The 21258-nt window shown below is 49.3% G+C and overlaps 2 protein-coding genes across 2 annotated transcripts in view; both read right to left on the bottom strand.

Annotated features, from left to right (window-relative positions):
• LOC309336674 (uncharacterized protein) overlaps positions 1–21258 on the bottom strand; it is a 52199-nt gene that overhangs the window by 1167 nt on the left and 29774 nt on the right. The window lies entirely within an intron of this gene.
• LOC309336602 (uncharacterized protein) lies at positions 166–15333 on the bottom strand. Its single transcript, XM_081852614.1, has 5 exons — positions 15040–15333; positions 12836–13576; positions 11487–11673; positions 1358–1482; positions 166–1282 (listed from the first exon to the last, which is right to left on the bottom strand). The coding sequence occupies exons 1-5, from the start codon at positions 15199–15201 to the stop codon at positions 188–190; spliced, it is 2310 nt and encodes a 769-aa protein (XP_081708740.1). The 5' UTR covers positions 15202–15333; the 3' UTR covers positions 166–187.

Below are 21258 nucleotides of genomic sequence, written 5' to 3' on the forward strand. Positions count from 1 at the left end.
ATGGCAGAGAGAGGAGGGGAAGGGGCCAGGGACAGAAGGAATGGCAGGGCTTCAGATGCTCCCTTGGACCCCTCCCCTGACACCAAGGGGAGCTCCTCTTCTGGGGCTGAAAGCATTGGGGTGGTTTGATTTTATCAGTATTACAAGGAAGCATAGAAGGAAAGGTAAAGAACACCTATATGGTTTATTAAAGTATCTGTGATTTTTCCCCTGTGTGAGTTCGTTGATGTCTTCTAAGTCTCCCAATTGCACTGAAGCTCTTTCCACATTCAATACATTTAAATGGTTTCTCCCCTGTGTGATTTCGTTGGTGTATTCTAAGTGATCCACTATCACTGAAGCTCTTTCCACATTCAATACATTTAAATGGTTTCTCCCCTGTGTGAGTTTGTTGGTGTATTCTAAGTGATCCACTATCACTGAAGCTCTTTCCACATTCAATACATCTAAATGGTTTTTCCCCTGTGTGAGTTCGTTGGTGTATTCTAAGTGCTCCGCTTATGCTAAAACTCTTTCCACATTCAATGCATTGAAACGGTTTCTCCCCTGTGTGAGTTCGCTGATGTATTCTAAGTTTCCCATTGGTACTGAAGCTCTTTTCACATTCCATACATTGAAACGGTTTCTCCCCTGTGTGAGTTCGTTGGTGTATTCTAAGTTTCCACCTTGTACTGAAGCTCTTTCCACATTCAATACATCTAAATGGTTTTTCCCCTGTGTGAGTTCGTTGGTGTACTCTAAGTGTTTGACTTTCATTGAAGCTCTTTTCACATTCAATACATTGGAACGGTTTCTCCCCTGTGTGAGTTCGCTGATGTATTCTAAGTATCCCAGTTGTACTGAAGCTTTTTCCACATTCAATACATCTAAATGGTTTCTCCCCTGTGTGAGTTCTTTGGTGTATTCTAAGGTTTCCACTTTGACTGAAGCTCTTTCCACATTCAATACATTTAAATTGTTTCTCCCCTGTGTGAGTTTGTTGGTGTATTCTAAGTGCATCATTTCGACTGAAGCTCTTTTCACATTCAATACATTTAAATGGTTTCTCCCCTGTGTGAGTTTGTTGGTGTATTCTAAGTGTTCCACTTCGACTGAAGCTCTTTCCACAATCCACACATTTAAATGGTTTCTCCCCTGTGTGAGTTCGTTGGTGTACTCTAAGTGTTTGACTTTCATTGAAGCTCTTTTCACATTCAATGCATTTAAATGGTTTCTTCCCTGTGTGAGTTCGTTGGTGTATTCTAAGTTTCCCAGTTGTACTGAAGCTCTTTTCACATTCAATACATTTAAATGGTTTCTTCCCTGTGTGAGTTCGTTGGTGTATTCGAAGTTTTCCACTTTCACTGAAGCTCTTTCCACATTCAAATAGTTTCTCTCCTTTGTGACTTTGTTGTTGTATCCTCAATTTCTTTGTTTTCCCCCATAAATTCACATGTGGCTCCATAGAATTCTGACTTTCATCTTCCTCACCTGTTTGGGAGTCTGGGAGGAAAGAGAATCCTGTTAGACTTTAATGAAAGACAAAAAGGGAACTGAACACATGTCAATTCCAATCTGGACCTTCTCTCATTGTAACACCTTCATTCTCCACTATCCTCTCTAGGTTCCAAATTTTACGAAAGCTGATGAGATAGTGACAAGAGCAACTCTATTCAAACTGAATAAAGCACCATCATTTTATAATACAAATTTATGGTGGAATTGGCTTATTAGACACATCTATTTTTTTCTTTCTGAAGTGAAGAAATGATCTCAGGCTCAAGTAACAGTGTCTCCATTGTGAAATAAATAAAACTTAAGTGCTACATGTAACTGTAAAAATATTGCAATATATTGGAACCTAAGAAGAGCCTGCTGGATCAGGCAAAGGCCCACCTAGTCCAGCATCCTCTTCTCACAGAGGCCAACAAGATGCCTGTGGGAAACTGGCAAGCAGGATTGGAGCACAAGAGTCTTCTCTGCCTTCATGTGCTTTCCAGATACTAGTATCAAGAAGCATTATTGCCTAGACCACGAGGGCAGAGCAGAGACATCAGTCTTATCCTTTTCTTCATGCTATCCATGTTGCTGGCCGTCACTGTCTCCTGTAGGATAGATTCCATAGATGAACTACGCTTCTGTTTATTCATCTTTTGCAGCCCTTAAAGGCAGATAAATGGGGGACTTCCGGGTTAGCGCCATCGGCAATGGCGGCGTTCCTCTGACTGAGAGGAACCCGCTATGTGGAATTTGGGTCATGCCGCCGTCGCGAAGGCGGAGACCCTTTAGAAATCCCAGGTGGAGGAAGCCTGGGAACGTGGGATTCGGCTGACACCAGGAGCACCCCCCCTACCTGCAGGGAAATCCCTTTTTGGGGGTTCTGAAGTGACGTGAGGTGAGCGGCATGGTGTTTTGAATCGGCCGCTATTTTTACAGAGTGAAGCCGTGTGAAGCCATTGCCGGAGAGCGCTGACTTTTTCTTGTGGACAATTGGATTTCAAACAACAACCCGTGAGTATAACGGAAATTGGACTTTTAAAGTATTTTTAAATTGGCACCGATCGGGGAAGGTCTAAACAGGAAGCCCACCTCCCCTTTCTGTAAATAAACTAAAGCAAAGAATTTGTTAACTAAGGTCATGGAGAGTCTTACGTAAAGGATTTAAATTCCACTGATTGAAACTACTATCAATATTTCTTTTGGAAGCAGGGAAGCCTGCAGGAGAAGGTTAAAATTCGGGAATTGTTGTCGGCCAATTGGTGCCAAAGAAAGATAGAACATTCTTTATGTACGCAACAACCGCAGCAAGAATACTCATCGCAAAATATTGGAAGACACAAGATTTGCCCACCCTGGAAGAATGGCAGATGCAAGTGATAGACTACATGGAGATGGCAGAAATGACTGGCAGAATCCGAGACCTGGGAGAAGAGTCGATGGAAGAGGACTGGAAGAAGTTTAAAGACTACTTGCAGAAACATTGTAAAATGTTTGAATGTTAAAATGATGTTGGATTTAAAGAGAATATGGCATCAGTGATATAGTTAAAAGGAGTATGCAAAAATTCTTAAAATGAAAAGGGGGAAAAGACCAGAGTAATATTATGTCAAACTTAAACAAAATGGCACAAGGGTTTAAGTTATAAATAATAGGTAAAAATTGATTTAGAAAAGAGAAGAAAAATTGGAGACATAATAGGTTGAAATTTACAATTATAAATGAGGTCTGAAAGAGGGTTAGAAGTTGCTGAACTTGATTGTGTAAAGGGGAAGTTTTTGGAGATGGAAGCCTGGCTTGGTTTGGAAAATGAAAGATGGAGAGATCACCCTATGTGGAGATCAAATGTCTTTTGGGATACAAATCTGAGCCAGGTGGAGGCTGGAGGTTTTGGGGCCTTTGGATTTGAAAGGAGTGTGAAACAAGATTTGGAATATCCTATAGGCCCTATTTTTAACTATGGAAGTCTGGCAGGAAGGAATATGATTACCGTTGGGTTGGAGCTTCCCCGAGATCTGGTTTTTAATACCAAAGACTACCAAAAAGACCGGCAGAGGGGACACGAAAGAGACTTAAGAGCCTCGGACTTAAGATCTCCGGGTTGATGGTTTTCCGAGATTGATGGAACTATTGCTAGGGGCCGAAACCGGGGAGGGGAGCTGGTGAAAGAAAATTGGGAATTTAAAGTGTACAGTGGTGCCCCGCAAGACGAATGCCTCGCAAGACGAAAAACCCGCTAGACGAAAGGGTTTTCCATTTTTCGAGGCGCTTCGCAAGACGAATTTCCCTATGGGCTTGCTTCGCAAGAAGAAGCCTCGTGTCTCATTTCGATGGGAGCCTGCAGCAGTATCCTAACTTCAGAGCAGACGTAGTGTTCGTGCTCAAGTTGCTTCAGAAAGACTTTAGAGATGAGGAGGAGAAAGTAGGCTTCATACTAACTCATCTGCATGGGGAAGCTAAAGTGTGGCTGCGCAATCTTTGGCGCGACAATGATCCCGCCCTCCAAAATTCAGATGCCTTTATTAAGGCTATGGACGCTTGTTTTCAATCTACAGTGGATGTGGACGTTGCCAGGAGGGAAATGCATGGGCTGAGACAGGGCAAAACCACTGTGAGACAATATCACTCCCGCTTTTTTGCGTTGGTTTATGCGCTGGGATGGGAGAAGGACTCACCTGCCGTCCGAGACCTGTTCTGGGAGGGGCTGAATGGGGCTGTGAAGGATGAAATTGCGAGGGGGGAGAGACCCCACAGCACCACGGCAGTCGTCCAAAGAGCGCTGGCGATAGGGGTGCGTCTGGAAGAGCGCCCTTGGAGCAGGGATGAGGGACGTTTGGGACGCACGCCAGCCAGATCAACCCCTTTCCTACCCAGGGAGACAGCGCGCGCCCAGTCCACACCTCCACTGGGAGGGGGAGAAGAGCCGATGGAGATAGGTGGTGCCAGGGCTCAGACAGCAGCCAGAGCCCAAACACCAGGAGCAGTTAAGGCGAAGCCTCCTAGAGGGAGCAGGAAGTGTTACATCTGCGACAGTGCACAGCACATGGCCAGGGAGTGCCCCCAGAGGCTCCAAAAGCACACTGCAGCCTCAGCAACAGTAAAAGGAACAGCTCGGCAGGAGCAACAGCTACAGGGAAACGACCAAGCCTGGTTGGAGGCAGAGCCACTGGGGCCCAGCCAGGCGAGTCAGTGAAGCAGCCCCCAGGGATTTTACAGCCCACAGACCCCCTCCCGCCCAAACCAGTGGTGCAACTCACTGCATCACTCCAGCTCCCCAATGGACTCACCATGGAAGTCCCTATTACCATTGACTCTGGTAGTAATGCAGACTTTATAGGAGGGGATTTCGTCAAACAACATCGCATAGCGCTTTTACCAGCCACTATGCCGCTGAACGTAGTCACGGTTGATGGAAGAGAGCTACTGGGAGGACAGGTGGTACAGCAAACACCGCCTATGGTGATGCGAATTGGGAATCACCGCGAAGTCATCAGCTTCAACGTCACTCACCTGTCAGACACACCCATAGTATTGGGCATGAGTTGGCTGGACAGGCACAGCCTGGCATTAGCATGGTACCAGCGTCAATTGACCTTCTACTCCTCCGACTGCGCAGAACACTGCATCCTGACCAGCCAGAAAGATGAGGGGCAAGAGGATGAACCACAGCTACACTTGGGCATGCTGCAAGCGGTACCCGACAAGTACAAGGCGTTTTTGGAGGTCTTCTGCGAGAAGGAAGCGGACAAGCTGCCTCCCCACAGGCCCTACGACTGCAAGATTGACCTCCTGCCGGGGGCGACGCTGCCAACTGGAAAACTGTATTCCATGTCTGAAGACGAACTGCAGGAACTCAGGGAGTTCATAGACCACAACTTAAAGCGGGGATTCATCCAAGAATCCAAAGCAGTGGGGGGCAGTCCAGTGTTTTTTGTGAAGAAAAAAGACACGCCCCAAAAGAGGCTTGTAGTTGATTACAGGGTCATAAATTCGAGGACGAAGCCCACGGCATTCCCCATGCCCAAGATCGACGGTGCTGGTGACGGTGAGGAAGGGTCGCATCTTCACCAAGTTGGATCTGCGAGGGGCGTACAACCTTATACGCATGAGGGAGGGCGACGAGTGGAAAACAGCCATGTTTACGCCTTTGGGCACCTATGAATACAGAGTTATGCCGTTTGGCTTGCAAAATGGCTCCCACTGTTTCCAAGCCTTCATGCACCACGTGTTAGCGGGACTTCTCTACAAGAAGTGCGTCTGCTTCCTGGACGACATTCTGATCTTCTCGGAATCGCAGGAGGCTCATGAGAAGGACGTCAAGGAAGTTCTGCAGAGACTACGGGAGCACAGACTTTACGCCAAACTGGAAAAGTGCCAGTTCGACGTGACGGAGGTGGACTTCCTGGGCTACAAGCTGTCCGACAAGGGACTCGCCATGGACAGCACCAAGGTCCGCTCGGTGTTGGACTGGAAGAGCAATCGGAAGGAGGTCCAGAAGTTCGTCGGCTTCGCCAACTTTTATCGCAAGTTCATCAAGGGGTTCGCGATGCAGACGGCGGCCATCACGGACACCCTCAGCTCCAAGAAGAAGAAATTCGTCTGGACGGACCAAACGGAGCAGTCCTTTCAGAGACTCAAGCGTCTCTTCACGTCCGAAGAACAGCTGCTACACGTCAACCCCAGCCGACCAATGAGGGTTGAGACGGACGCCTCGGACAGAGCCGTGGGAGCGGTCCTGTTGCAGCAAGATCCGCAAGGGGACTGGAGGCCGTGTGCTTTCTACTCCAGGAAACTCAGCAAGTCGGAGCAGAACTACACCATCTGGGACAGGGAGTTGCTGGCCATTCATGCAGCCTTCAAGGCATGGAGGCACTTCCTCATCGGAGCCAAACACACGGTGCAGGTCCGCACGGACCATAAGAACCTGGAGTACTGGCGCACAGCGCGGTTCCTGAACCAGAGACACATCCGCTGGGCAGAGTTCTTTGCGGATTTCGACTTCAGGATAGAATACATCCCGGGAGACAACAACATCATGGCGGATGCGCTATCCAGGAAGCCGCAGTATCTCGAGGAAGCGGCACCGGTGGCGGCCAAACACATTTTCACACCAAAAGCGTGGGCATGCGCTTCAGCCACCGTGGACCTGGACGCGGTACGTCGCGCGCTGCAGGTGGATTCCTTCGCACAATCCAAGATGGAGGAGATGCGAAGAGGCACAGCAAAGGACGAGTTCCAGATACGCGCCGGACTGCTCATCCGCAAAGGGCCCCTCTACGTGCCGGGAGACGAACTCCGCGCGAAAGTACTGCAGCAGTTACACGACGCGCCCAGCACCGGGCACTTCGGCAAGGACAAGACGGCGGAATTAGTAGCCAGAGATTTTTGGTGGCCCAAGATGAGGGGAGAAGTCGCAGAGTACGTTACTAGGTGTGACACATGACAAAGGGCCAAGCCAGTACACAGGCCGCCGGCGGGACTGCTAGAACCGCTACAGACGCCGCTCGAACCGTGGGAGAGAGTGGCCCTGGACTTTGTCACAGATCTGCCCAGCTCGCGGGGCAAAACGGCGGTACTCGTGGTCGTAGACATGTTCACCAAGATGGCGCACTTCATTCCTTGCGCGAAGGTCGCCACGGCGGAACAGACCACCAAACTGTTCATAGACCACGTGTTCAAAGTGCACGGCTTACCGCGGTCCATCCTGTCCGACCGGGGTCGCCAGTTCATCTCGAACTTCTGGCAGAAGCTGCTGGGCATCCTGAACGTCAAGATCAACTTAGCGTCGGCACGACACCCGCAGACCAACGGACAGGCGGAGAGGGTCAACGCCATCATGCAGCAGTACCTGAGATGCTACGCCAATCAACAGCCCTCGACCTGGGTGGACTACCTACCGCTGGCCGAGTTTGCCTACAACAACACGAAGCACGTGTCCACGGGGGTGACACCGTTCTTCGCCAATAATGGGCGGCATCCCAGAACCTTCCCGGGATTAGAAAGAGTGGGGGAAGGGGAGCCACAGGGAGCAGGGGCCTTGGCAGCGGAGCTACAGGAGGTCCACGAGCAACTCCGACGGCAGTTGGAGCTAGCAAAACACGCCTACAAAATGCAGGCAGACAAACACAGGAGAGTTGGGGAAGACATCCAGGTGGGGGACTGGGTCTGGTTAGCAGCCCAGGCAGTGCCGGCCAGATCGTTAGCTAAGAAGAAGCTCGGACACAAGCAGCTAGGGCCTTACCAAGTCGAGGCACAGATCAATCCAGTAGCCTTCCGGCTGACACTCCCGGAGGGTTCCAGAATGCATCCGGTCTTTCATAGATCAGTGCTCACACCCTACAAGGCACCCCACAGGTTTCAGGCGCCAGGGACTGCACCAGGCCCGCTCAGCGAGGCGCCCACGAAGGGAGGGTCACCGAGAGCAGAGCCACTCAACGAGGTCACAGAGATTTTAGACTCGAGATGGGGGGAAGAGGGGGTTGAATATCTCCTAGCCAGGGAAGGTACCCCGGCAAGCGACAACAGATGGGTTCCTTACTATGCGGTGGAGGAGCACTACCTCAAAGACGAGTTTCATGCACTCTTCCCACACAGACCCATGCCGGCAGATTATTTCGATGAATATCTTTTCACACCCACACTCTCAGCCAGCACGTTCCAGGGGTTCTCATCAGCTGAGGAAAAGGCCCCAGAGACTACCTCCCCAGAGGGATCGATCTCAGGGTTTGGCACAGACTGCTCTTATTGGTGGGAAGATCAACCGGAGGTGGGGTGGAGCAGGGAACTGCCGGGAGGGCCCTTGCACGCAACGTCACCCGAGGCAACAGGGGGAGAGGGGGACATGGACGTGTTGGGGGAGGATCCTGGGTTCGAGTACACCTGCAGAGAAATGGAAGCAGAGGAGATCGATATCGACGAGCCTGTCACGGACTGGCAGGATCCAGCCGGCTGGCTGCACACCAGGGGGGATGAACTGTATCCTGCACTCACCCCCACAACACTGGAGCACCCGGAACCCACACCAGAAGAGGGAGAGGGGGGAAGGGGGGGGCTTCGAGGGGGGGATGGATGTCAGGGGCTCAGGAGCAGAAGCACAGGGAAGAGGGAATGGAGAGCGAAGGGGAAGAATCTGAGGGCAGCGTAGGAGAAGATGACAGTGGCCCGAGAGATTCCATGAGCCTCTCCAGCGAATCGGAAGATTCACAGAAGGGGGCGCCGGTGGCCAGGGCAAGGGGGGTCCCAAGGGGGACACGCCAGAAGCAAGGGGCCAGCGGGGACTCCCAGAGCAGCAGTTGGAGATCAGGACCAGCTTCCCCACCAGAGCATAGTGGGGGGGAAGAGTCCCAGGTATCGGGGCTAGCGTCTCCCCCAGCAGGGAGAGAAGATGAGTCAGGGCTGACCACGCCTCCATCGGAGAGTCAGGCAACGGAGGGGAGGTCAGGTCCAGCTAGCATCCCGGAAGAGGGAAGCAGTGACAGAAGCAGTGTAACGGTCAGGAGGAAGGTCACTGGCTTGGCGCGAGAGCCAAGTTCAAATGTACAGGCGTGCGGGACAGCAGGGAACGAGGATTGGGAACCGGGTCCTAAAGCCCGCCGGAGGCAGGGGGAGGAGTCAGGGGACTCAGCATCAGAGGAGTCCAGAAAGGGGAATGCCCCAGCGGACAGGAGGACCCAGAGGAGGAGAGAGCAGAGGAAGAGGTGGAGCAGGGCTAGAGTCTTAAACTGGTGTCAGGGGGGAGGAGATTCAGACGGAACTTCGGCGGTCTAGGGTTTAAGACGTAGAGCTGCGCGCTACGGCTTTGAAATGGAAACTGAACTTCAATAAAGACTTTTGTATATAACAATGACCTGGCGTAGGTCCTCTGTGAGCTGGGACCTTGGGCGGTTTTTCTTTTTCTTTTAATGAGAGATGGGAAAATCGTGGAATGGAATATTTTTTTTGACCCTAGGGGAAACATCTAAAGAATAAGTTCAGATATATAAGTTTTAATGAGAAATAAGATTAAATAAAGTAAAAGTGGATGGTTAATTGGTGAAAGAAAGAATGGAAAATTACAGTATATTAAGGTAAGATATAAGGATAAAAATAAGATGAAGGATTTGCTGAAATATCTATATGAATTAGAATACAAAGAGGGGAGGTGTGAGGAGGTCAAGGAGATGAGTTAAGAAAGGGAGTTATATTAAGGTTTAACTTGTTCTTTTGATTTTTTTTTTGATTGTATCTTTTTTCTTTTTTAGCTGCTTTTGCTATTTTTCTTTTTTTTCTTGGATATGTTTTGTTTTGTATACTGTGTTCTTTTTTGTAACCTTTTAAAATTTGAATAAATATTATTGAAAAAAAATTAAAGGCTGATAAATGTATTATGGCCTAAGCTTTTGTGGGCTGCAGTCTGACAAAGTGGACTCTTGACCAGGAAAGCTGGTGCCACTATAAACCTCTGAGTCTCTTTGTTGGCTTTGTGTACTTATTTTGAAATTTGCACCAAGGTTGTACCACAGTATCTCCATGGAAGCTTAGGGACGGACAAATTACAAGGTGTCAGCTCCGTGAATCTCAAGCCTCTCGTGCCTCCGCTGACAGAGCCTGAGAATGCAAGAGATGTGATTCAGTTGGAATATGAAGCAGGGGAGGAGCAGCCAAGCTGCAGCAGGAAGAAAGAACAAAGAGCAGGAAGAGCATGAAGAGGGGGTGCCGACGGGGGGGGGCACAGACTGTTATCTCCATTTTTAGCTCTGACACAGAGACCCCAAAAGAGCCTGTCCAAAAAATCGTAGGCTCATGAAAATCTGCGAGAAGAGGGGAAAAGAAAGCGAAAGTGGGGCCTTCTTTGCTGGAGGACTCGGCAACTGCAAGCTGGAATGAACAGGCCGAAGACTGAGCTCCACAATGATTTATGAGTTTGAGATAATCACTACTGGAGTATCTCATGTCTGTGCGGGAGAACCAAGCCATTACACAGGGATGCTAAAATTATTATCTCACTCACTCACTCACTCACTCACTCACTCACTCACACAAACAACCCCAGTCTGTAAGATTGGCAAGTTTACACAGTTATCTTGGACTTTATATGCCCAATCCTAAGTGCAGAGCCTCCAGCCACAGGAATTGTATATCATGATAACTGGTCCTTTGTCCCTTAACCCCACCAAACTGGGAAGGTGCATGCATTTATTGTGTTTTGATGCTGGTGGAATGTATCATTCTTGTCAGTATATGGAAACATCACCGCTACAGACAGCCAGATTGTTGACACCACATGATGCGCTTTTCTGTGGGAAAGAATTTCCCAGGACGTTCACAGACTGGATAAGTCTTTGTGAAGAGTGTAACTTTAAACCTTCCATTTGCGCATGTTCAGGAAGTTTGTCAGACTTGCTGGAAGAACTGAACTGAAAGGACGTGTTTTTCTCTAGTGCTGTAATGTCAGAAATAAACATCATGTAAATATATTTCTGACTTATTTTCGTTCCCCTGCGGAAGCAGGAGGGAGGGGTTGTGCATTTTACCCATGCTTGGGAAAATGTCGCCTATCAAAATCTCCTTGGTCTGTCTGGATATCAGCCAGAGGAGGTTACCGGTAAGCAAGCTCCGAGGACAGTGAGAGGGGCCAGCCTCTATGGAGGGGGCTTGCAAACCAACAATTCTGACCCTGTCTATAAAAAATAAGAGTAATAGAAACAATTTAAATACATTAATTATAAATAATTATGCAAAGCATTTCATTCCCCTTCACCCATTTTTCAGGATTGGTGTGCAACATCATTATCATCAATTATTCCTGCCGTTGAAATAACATTTAAGATTTAAAAGCCTGGAGGAAGAAAATCTGCCCCCACTACTTTATGAAAGGGATTTAAGAAAGAAAGAGCTGCTTTGGAGAAGGCTTCACCTCTTCCTTCTTCCTGTCAGGAACTTCCTTCCATTTGTCTCCTCTCCATCTTTTCCTTTTTCTCCCTCCACCATCCATCTATTCCTGTCCCCATCTCCTCTCCCCTGGAACTCACCAGATTTCTCCAACGGTCCTGGGAGGGAATGCTCAGAGGTTGTGGGGAGGGATGCGGGAGACAGTCTGACCAGGTCACCCGTCCACCTTCCTCCTTCCATCCTAGTCAGGGTTGCAGGTTCAGTCTCAGCTACGTTTGCAGGTTCAGCTTCCTGAGGAGCGCAGAATCCAGAGCAAGTTGCAGCTTCCTGGGAGGGAGGGAAGAAGAAGCCAAAGGAATCTGAGAGCCCCTGCAGGAATTCTCCTGCCCAAGACATTCTGCTGCCCCTGGAGAGGCCCCAGTTGGGCACCCCCTTCCCAAGAGCCCCCACCCATTTTCAAACACCTTTGGCAATTCCTTTCACCTGCCTTTCCCACCTCCCTTCCTAAGGCTGGCATGGTAAGTACATTAGTGGCCTAAGAGTAGATTCCTGGGAACTTAAGAGTTAATCTGCAAAGGACTGCTTTGAATACATGGGTTGCCCTTGCATGGAGAAGAAAGAATATTCACCACCTTTTGCAATTCCTTTCACCTGCCTATCCCACCTCCCTTCCTAAGGCTGGCATGGTATGCACATTAGAAGCTTGAGATTAGGTCCCATAGACCAACCAAAGTTTGAAGTTAGCTTAATATGCTGGCTTGTTCTAAAGTTGGCAGCTGTAGTTTCCTGGTTTGGGCAAAATGGAAAGTTTCTTAGCTATGGCTTATAAGAGACATAAGAGAGTGCCTGGTTTCATCACAGTTCCCCATCAGGGCCGGTCCAATCATGAGGTAAGCTGGGACAATTAGGTCAGGAGGCAGATGCAGGGAGATACGGGACTAGCACATTTCCAGCTCCCCTGTTTGTTAGCCTCGCTGCCAGTGCAGGACCACAGCTGGTAAATTTGTGAAGCTACCCATGCAGAGTCCTTCTCTTTTCCCCTCTCTCACTAAAGGTTGGGTGGGGGTCCTTCCTGCAGTGATGCATTCTGGTTGTGGGGGCCAGGAGACTGCGGTGGCAGCTAGAACCTGGCCATTATAATAAATATGGCAAGATAGGCCAGTGTTATTCTATTTGCACTACACATGGCAGTGCTGAGGCTGCAAGACGTGCCAAGATTTTTACCACAACAGAAATGGAGGCAATTTAGACGAGGAAAACAGGGGTTGGTGCAGGGGAAACTCTTCCGACGTAGCTCCTGCTCTGATATAATTGCCAACCTCCCATGTATAGTAAAATTTGCTCTAACAAGCGTTTTTAAAGTGGATGAGAGAGAAAATGCAGAGAGGAGGAATATTCACCACCATAACTAAACAGAACCTCCATGTCTAGAGGAGCTGGGCCTGTGACCATGAGATGCTGGAGACCCAGGTGAGAGGAGGGCACTTACCTTTCCCGGAAGCCCCTCGGTGTCTTGCAGCTGCAGCAGGAAGTCCTCAGCGAGGGCCGCCGCCTGGGCGCAGGTCTCTGGCCTGCCTCCCTTGACCCAGCTCTGCATTTCCGCAGGCAGGATGGTCAGGAACTGCTCCAGGACCAGCAGCTCCACCATCTCTTCCTTGGTGCGCCTCTCTGGCTTCAGCCACCGGGAGCAAAGTTCCTGGAGCCGAAGCCAGGCCTCTCGGGGCCCCTCGGCCTCCTGGTAGCAGAACCGCCGGAAGCTCTGCCGCTCCATCTCCGACCTCAGGTTGGCATCTTCTTCCTCCTCGTCCAGGATCTCCTCCTTCACTTTCACAGAGGAAATCTGCTCCCCTCCTTCCTCGTGTGCCTCCCCACTCCGGTCTGGCAGGGTCTGGTCTGTCCCCCCTGCTCTCCCACTGGGCCACCGACTGGCATCCGCAGCTCCCCTGAAGGAGGCCGGGAGGACACCATCTCCGGAGAGGGGAGGACTGGGAGCCTGTGGGGTTTCCCACCGTGAACGAGGGGGCTGCATCGTCTTCAGGAAATCCTGCCACTGGGCTTCCCAGTGCTGCTGCTGCGGCTGCTCCTCCTCTGCCTCCTGCTTAATTTGACGTACATCTTCCTGAGGCAGAAGATCCCTGATGGTCCCAAGTTGGTCCGCAGAAGATTCTTTTCCTTTGGGCTCCAGTCTTTTCCTCTTTGGTCCCTGTTCCTCCATTTTCACATCACTCTGCTGCACAAGGCAAAACACCAGGGAAGGTTAAAACACAAAAACCAACTTCAAAAACCCATTGACTGTTTTTATTATTATTATTGGAAACATGCTTTTGGACAATTCATCTTTTAAAGAAAATATATCATGATGATCATCCCCTCTATTGCCAGTCCTCACATCACTAAAACCAACTTCAAAACCCCACTGACTGTCTTTCCCTCTCGCCTGCTTCTGCCTCCCTGCGGGGGATGAAAGGGCGATGAGTGGGTTCCGGGGCCGGAGCACAGGCACAAGCTCACGCTCTCCCACCGGTGGAGAGAGAAGGCGAGGCAGGGGGGAAAGTGCAGCAGGGAGGTGCCCCTCTCACTCTGCAGTCCCCTGACACCGTTTGCTGGCCACTACTCCTGCCCCCCCTTCCTCTGCCAGTGCCATTGATAAACATACCGCCCTCCTTCGTGAATTGGTCAGATCGCCTTCTAAAGCTCTCTTTGCCACCACCATCACCGCATCTTGTGGCAATGATGTCCATCCGATTCATTTAGCAAGGAAATGGCTTCTTTTGCCTTCCCCAAATCAAGGTACACTGTGCCTACTCATGGAGGTTCTGTTGATCTGTCAAGGCTAATAAAATAGCTGATAGATTTATTCCCTGGAGAACGCATCTGACCTTTCCCCAAGCTATCAAAGCTGGCCTCTTGTGTCTGTGTGTAAATAAGTGAGAGAGTCTTAAGGTTTTATTCATGTTCAGATTATTACTCATTTCATTTCGAGACTGCTTCATATTTTTAAGGGGAAAAAATCTCAAAGCAATTAAAGGGAAATCTCATTGCAGTTTGTGTCCATAGGATGCTAAGAACATTAACTCTGTAGATCCAGGACTTCTCTCCTCCTGATAGTCTCAGATTTGATTGTTCTTTCCTATAGAGCAGGAGGAACGAAACATTTATGGGCTTAAAGCTGCATTGATTCTGGAGGCCACATTCCAGTGAGCTTTGTGGCCAATGTATGCACATGCATGCGCACACAGAAAAGAGATGCAGACCATAAAGTCACATGCACACACGCCAGAGGTGCTGCACACACTCACCAGACATGCCATCTAGCATACATACAAGTCTTGCGAACACAATCAGCATGTTTAGACCTTCCAACCCCAGTGCTGGGCTGGAGGAAAAATAAGAGCACAAGAAGACCCTTCTGAATTAGCAATGAGTTCATCGTCTATCGGGAAGCAGCAGCTGCCTTGGAGCCCTCATTCTGCCCCTTGAGCTCAGGACTGAAGGGAGCAGCTCCCCAGGGGCTCCGGCAGGGTCCGGGCCAGCCTGAGCCAGAGATGTTGGCCCCTGTGCCCTCCTGCAGATGCCCTGCCCCTCCGCTGCGCCCCTGCCCCTTCCTGCCCCCTTGGGGGGGGGCGCCCTGCAGCCTCTGGCTCCACTCGGGGCCTCATCCTGCCAGGCCCACCTGCTCTCCCCCTCCTGCACCTCGGACTCCTCGCTCCGTCCCTGCAGCGGAATCCGGCTCCTCTCCGGGGAAACTCGCCAGGCCACGGGGCCGCTGCTCCTCCGCTCTCCTCGGCGGGGACAGGAAAGGGCAGCCGCTCTCGAGTCCCCCTGGCTGGCCCCCTTTCCTGCCTCTCTGGGCATCGGAGCTCGCTGGCTGTGGGTTGGGCCCTGGGGGGCTGCGAGGCTGGATGCGCCCCCTTGCGCTGTCCCTCAAAATTTATTGTATCATTGGAATCTACCTGGCATCTTATAAGATATCCAGAATGTTGCACAAATAAGTCTCCTTGTGATCCGATGTGCAGTCACTGGTTTCCTCATCACTAAATATTTTCCTCATCACTAAATAGCTGTCAACTTTCAGATTTGAAAATAAGGGATCAGCAGACTGGAAAATAAGGGATCAGCAGCCTCACCTGTCCCGGGGACAGTCTACAAGATATCTAACAATCCGGGATAGCAGCTGGAAATGGCGCTGGAATAAGGGAATTTCCCGCAAAAAAAAGGGAAGGTTGACAGCTATGCCTGCAGCCCGAATGGGTAGCTGGAGGAGGCAGTCCAGTTCCCAGCTCTGCTGGTTGGGATCACGCAATCACTTCGCTCCAGCAACCGACCTTTCCAAACCCTCCAACATTTCTGTGATGAAAATAGGGACATCCCTTTCCATAAATATAATTTTCCTATTTATACACCGCACATCTTATTACGTTGACCCAGCCACTCTGGGAAGTTTCCAACATATATAAAAAACATAATAAAATATTAAACATTAAAAAACGTTCCTATAGAGGATTGCCTTCAGAGGGCCGGGGGTTGGATAACTCCATTCCCTCCAACATTTCTTCAATGAAAACAGGGACGAGGACTTCCGGCGAGGCAGCATGGCGGCTGCAACAGCAGAAAAGAGCTCCTGAAGCCAGCCAGAGTAAAAGGCTCTGTCTGGCCGACTCCCGGACTCCCAGGACTGCTGCCGCCAGCACTGCCAGCAGAGAGGAATTGGGGGTGCCCAGGGGTCTATCAAAGGAGCCAAAACACCCCCCCCCAGGACTGAGATTGAGCCGGAAAGGCACCCGGAAAGGCACCCGACCACCCCCCCCCCAACAGCTAAGAGGAGCTCTAAAACCAGGAGGACAGTGCAGCCAACGCAGAGAGGGAGAAAAAGAAGAGAAAAGGGGGAAAGAAGGAGAAAAGGAAAGAAAGAAAAAAGAGCCCCAACTTTACCGCTGCTGCCCCCCATCTCTGCCGACGGGAAAGAAGAGGAGAGGTAGGTGAGCACGGCTCCGAAAAAACAGGCTCTGAAAAAACACGTGGCTGAGCCGACGGGAGCCTACCCCTCCAGAAAACAGAGGAAAACCGCATGACAAAGGAGATGCAGAAAGGAAGAAACTACCCTCTCCCCCCCCTTTTTTTTTTAAAAAAAAATATATATCCTTTTTTAACCCCTTCCTCCCCCTCTCCCTTTTTTTTTGTTTTAAAAAAAGTCCTTTTTTTATCCCCCCCCCATATACCTACTTTGATCATTTTTCTTTTTAAAAGAGGGGCCACTGCTGCAGCAGCCACCCTTACTTTTTTCAAACAGAAAATAATAATAATAATTAGGGGGAAATAGGTTTCTTTTTTATATATATATTTAAAAAAAAAAAACCACAATCCCCCCCTCTCTATTCTATTTCTATTTCTATTCTATTTGTTAGCTTGTTCTTGAGGGGGGGATCTTTCACCCCCATCCACGACCACCACTCTCTTTTTAAACAAAAATTTCCTCCATATCACTGCTATTGCTATTGATACTCCCCCCCCCCAGTTTATTTTTCTCTCCCTTTTTTCTCTCCTCTCTCTCCCTTCACCCCCTTTATTTTATTTTTTCCTTTTATCCCACCTTTCTCCATCCCCAATTTTGTTCTCTATCCCCTTTATCTTTTAAAATCAACTCCCCCTTTTTAGCCTGTTCGTCAGCTTGTTTTTGAGGGGGGAGCCCTTTCCCCCCACCCCCTCTTTTAAAATAAGACTTTCCCCCCCATACCATTGCCACAGCTCACCCTCCCTCCCCCTCCCTTCTCTCCCCCTCTCTTTTCTTCTCCCTCCTTTTCCCACCCTTCCCCCTCCCCCTCTCCTTTTCTCTTCCTCCTCCCTCTCTCCATCCCCCCCCCCTTCCCCTAAAGGAAACACATACACACATTCATATCACCATATCCTACTTTGCCCCCCTCATACTATAGCTAAAACTACTGCGGCAATCTAATACCGCCGATATTACTGTACTATCTCTCCTCTTTCAACTCTCTTTTTGTCTCTCTCTCTCTCTTCTCTTTTACTCCAATCTCCCCTCTCCCCCCCCCGTCTCCCCCCTTCTTCTTTCTTTTTTCTTCTTCCTTTTTCTCCCTCCACCCTTTACATATAGCCTATTTGTCTGTCTCTGTTTCTGAGCGCACCCCCAACCCCAACCTCCACCTTAACCGGACCCCAATACCCTTTTTGGGTATATACAACCCCCTCCTAAACACATATTTTCCCTGGCCCCACCCCTCTAATCTCTTGCATCTCTACCTGCTAACCCCTCCCCCTTATATGAACTGTCTGTCCGTTAGTCTACCCATCTCTACTTACCTGCCCCCCCCCCCCCCGCTTTGGCGGCAACGCTGAGGCAACCACAGAAACTCTAGACAAGTTCTTAAAACACAGGCTAGAAGTGACACAAATGACCACCTAATCCAAACGCTCTGTAAAAGCCACCGGCAACGCCTGATCAGCCCAGCAACCCAACAATACCCAGGAATCACCACTGCCACAACTCCTAACCACCACACGCCCTACTCCAAGAGGATGCCAAGCCAACCTCAAACCAAAACCATTAGGGAGACTGAGATGACACCAACCAGGGAGATGGCAAACAATGCCAATACCATAACTCCCCTTCAAGATGACGACCACCCAGTAACGAAATGAGATCTGAGGGAAATGGAAGCAAGATTAGAAGCACGATTAGAAGAAACACTGAAGGCCACAATGGCTCCCATGCAGGCACTAATCAACAATCTAACCTCCAAAGTGGAAGCTCTAGAGAACAAGAACCAAATGCAAGAAAGAATAATAGAGCAATACCGGGAGGAGAACGCACGTGTGAACAAGAAACTGGACGAACTGGTAAACCAAATGGAAGCAGAACACAGAGAGATGAAAATTAAGCAAGCCGACCTTGAAGATCGCAATAGACGCTGTAACATCCGCTTCCGCAACTTTCCTGAAAAAACAGAGGAGAAAAGCCCAGCAGACCTAATTATACGCTGGCTGAAAAACACAATCCCAGGCCTGAAACTTGAGGCAGATGACTTGGAGAGGGCTCACAGAGCCCTAAAACCCATGCCAAAACCCAGCGCCCCCCCAAGAGACATCATTGTATGCTTCACGCGCTACAAAAAGAAGGAAGAGGTATGGAACAACCTCAGAAACTCAACCAACCTTCGATATGGAGAAACCCCCATTCTGGCCCTACAGGACCTATCCCAGGATACCCTAAACCGGAGGAAAAGCCTGCGCCCATTCACCCAGCGTCTCCAACAAGCCGGGATCAGATACCGATGGGGCTTCCCCTTCCGCCTAATTGTAACAACTAATACAACACAACACACGGCCACCAACATATCTGAGGCCCTACAACTACTAAAGAACCTTGAACTCGACCTCCCACCGGAATGGCAACTGACAAACCCACCAAGTGACAGCCCCAACCACAAGGAAACAACAGCAAACAACTGGACGACGGTAGAGAAGAAGAAAAGGAAACAACAGAAGCGGCACAACAACGCAAACCAATACAGACAAGCATCATGCTCAGAACCACCCCGCCGGCCATACGACACAAGAAACCAGACCAAGATTAACCAAACCAATTCATCGCAGATGGACAACCCTACAACAACAACAACCGCAGCTGAATGAAGCCACAAACTGAAGGACTGGTGATTCCCCCCCCCCCGTTCCCCCTCTCCCCCCCAAAACATAGATTTAGTTAACACCATCAACATCCCCCCAGCCCCACACCCCCACAGAAATCCCCACCCCAACACCAGCCCAGACGACCTCAACCACATTCCCCACCACCCACACCTTCAACATTCCCATACTCCATACTAAGGAAAAACAACTCCTCCAACCTCAATAACACAACCCACAATCAGGCTAAAATCTGATATCCAACCAGCACTATGGTGGCACCAGAGCGTACCAGCACCCACACCCACACCCCAACACACCAACAATGTTGCTCATAACATTGGCAACATTGCTCATGAACCTTATACTTGACAGCGACGTTACAAAGTCACTTCACACTGTCTCACTGATCTCCCCCTCTCGCAAACAACAGGGGGGGCGGCCTGTCCTTGAACACGGCCTTCCACACCAGCTAAGACCTAGGACCAACCGGCTAAATGCCAGATGGCCCAAAATACCCCAAACAAACACCTATATGACTACATATAGGAAACTCTCTACAACTTACCCCCTACTCTTTAACCCAAATCTTACTCTAATCCCATTAGCCCCCCACCCACCACACCCTAGGTCAGCGCAACCCCACTGGTTCTTTAAACAACACGAAGAGAGAGACACAAGACAACCCGAACGGGTTGGCAGGGAATCGCCCCACATAATAGATAAGCAAGATGGCTAACCTAAAAGCAATTACATTAAACGTGAGGGGGCTGGGAAACCCCATCAAAAGAAAACGCATCACCTCATACATAAACACCATGAAACCACACATCACCTTCCTACAAGAAATACACAACCCACCCAAAGGCAGCAAACTCCTGAGCGACCCCCGCTTCAGTCAGCAGTGGGTCGCACGAGGCTCAGGGAAAGCTCGCGGTGTAGCCATAATACTCAGTAGAGACCTGAACTTCACTGCCACAACAGTCCTCAGGGACAAAAAAGGCAGATTCATTTTCGCTAAAGGGACACTAGATGGTAAAATCAAACTGACAATTGGCTCCATATATGCCCCAAACGCGAAACAATTAGAATTCTTCCAGAAGACACTAAACAAATTCCTCTCCTTCTCTGAAGGGGAAGCAATCCTAGGAGGGGACCTCAATCTAAATATGAAAGGTATATCCCTGAAAGATATCCACCCTACAACCCCATGGGCAACCTTCCTCCGAAGGAAACCCCCAACAACTAGGAACTCTTACAAGTTACTAAAAATGCTAAAAAACAGGGGTCTCTACGACATTTGGAGTGAGCAAAACCCGGGAGACATCAGCCATACATTCCAATCGGGACGTCATGATACAGTGTCCAGACTGGACAGCATTCTACTCACACAGGGTCTGATCCCCTCAGTGGAATCAACAAACATCGGTAACATTAAAATCACAGATCACGCCCCAGTAGAAGTCATCGTTAAAATAGGAGAAGGAACACAAACCACCCCATCATGGTCCTTCAGTCCCATCCTAACTACAAACAAACAAATTAGAGAGAGTCTCACAAAAACCCTCCAAAACTACTTCAAGGAAAACGATGTAGACAATATAACAACCCCCCTCCTATGGGACACAATGAAAGCGGTCACCAGAGGAGCTTGCATAAAAGAGAAAACATTCCTTAAAAAACAAACCTCCTCAAAAATTAGCAAAATAGAACAAGACATCACAGCCCTCTCAACACGCTACAAACAAACAGGATCTAAAAAACTCCTCAAACTTATAGAACAAAAAAGGAGAGAACTAGACTCCCTAGAAATTAACAAAACAATGATCAGCATTCTATATTCTAAACAACGTTTCTATGAATATGGAGGGAAAAACTCCAGATTACTAGCAAATAGATGTAGGAAAAAAGCACTCAAAACAAGAATACACTGCATCACCAAAAAAGACGGCAGCATAACATCCTCCCCTGAAGAAATAACCTCAGAATTTGCAGAATTCTACTCCAACCTATACACCTCCCATAACCCACCAGAGAAGGAAATCAGAACATTTCTAGCAGGACTGACCATGCCTACCCTAACTGATGAGGAACAGGAATTCATGGACAGCCCTATCACCCCAGAGGAAATAGATGTGGTCCTCAAAAACCTGAAACCACACAAAGCCCCAGGCCCAGACGGCTTCACAGCAGAATTCTATAGGAAATTCAAAGAACCCTTGATGCCCTACATGACCCGCCTATTCAACGACATCATAAAAGGGGGCC

The sequence above is a fragment of the Podarcis erhardii genome (genome assembly GCF_964252035.2).
Source record: "Podarcis erhardii genome assembly, chromosome: 2".
NCBI classification, from domain to species: Eukaryota; Metazoa; Chordata; class Lepidosauria; order Squamata; family Lacertidae; genus Podarcis; species Podarcis erhardii.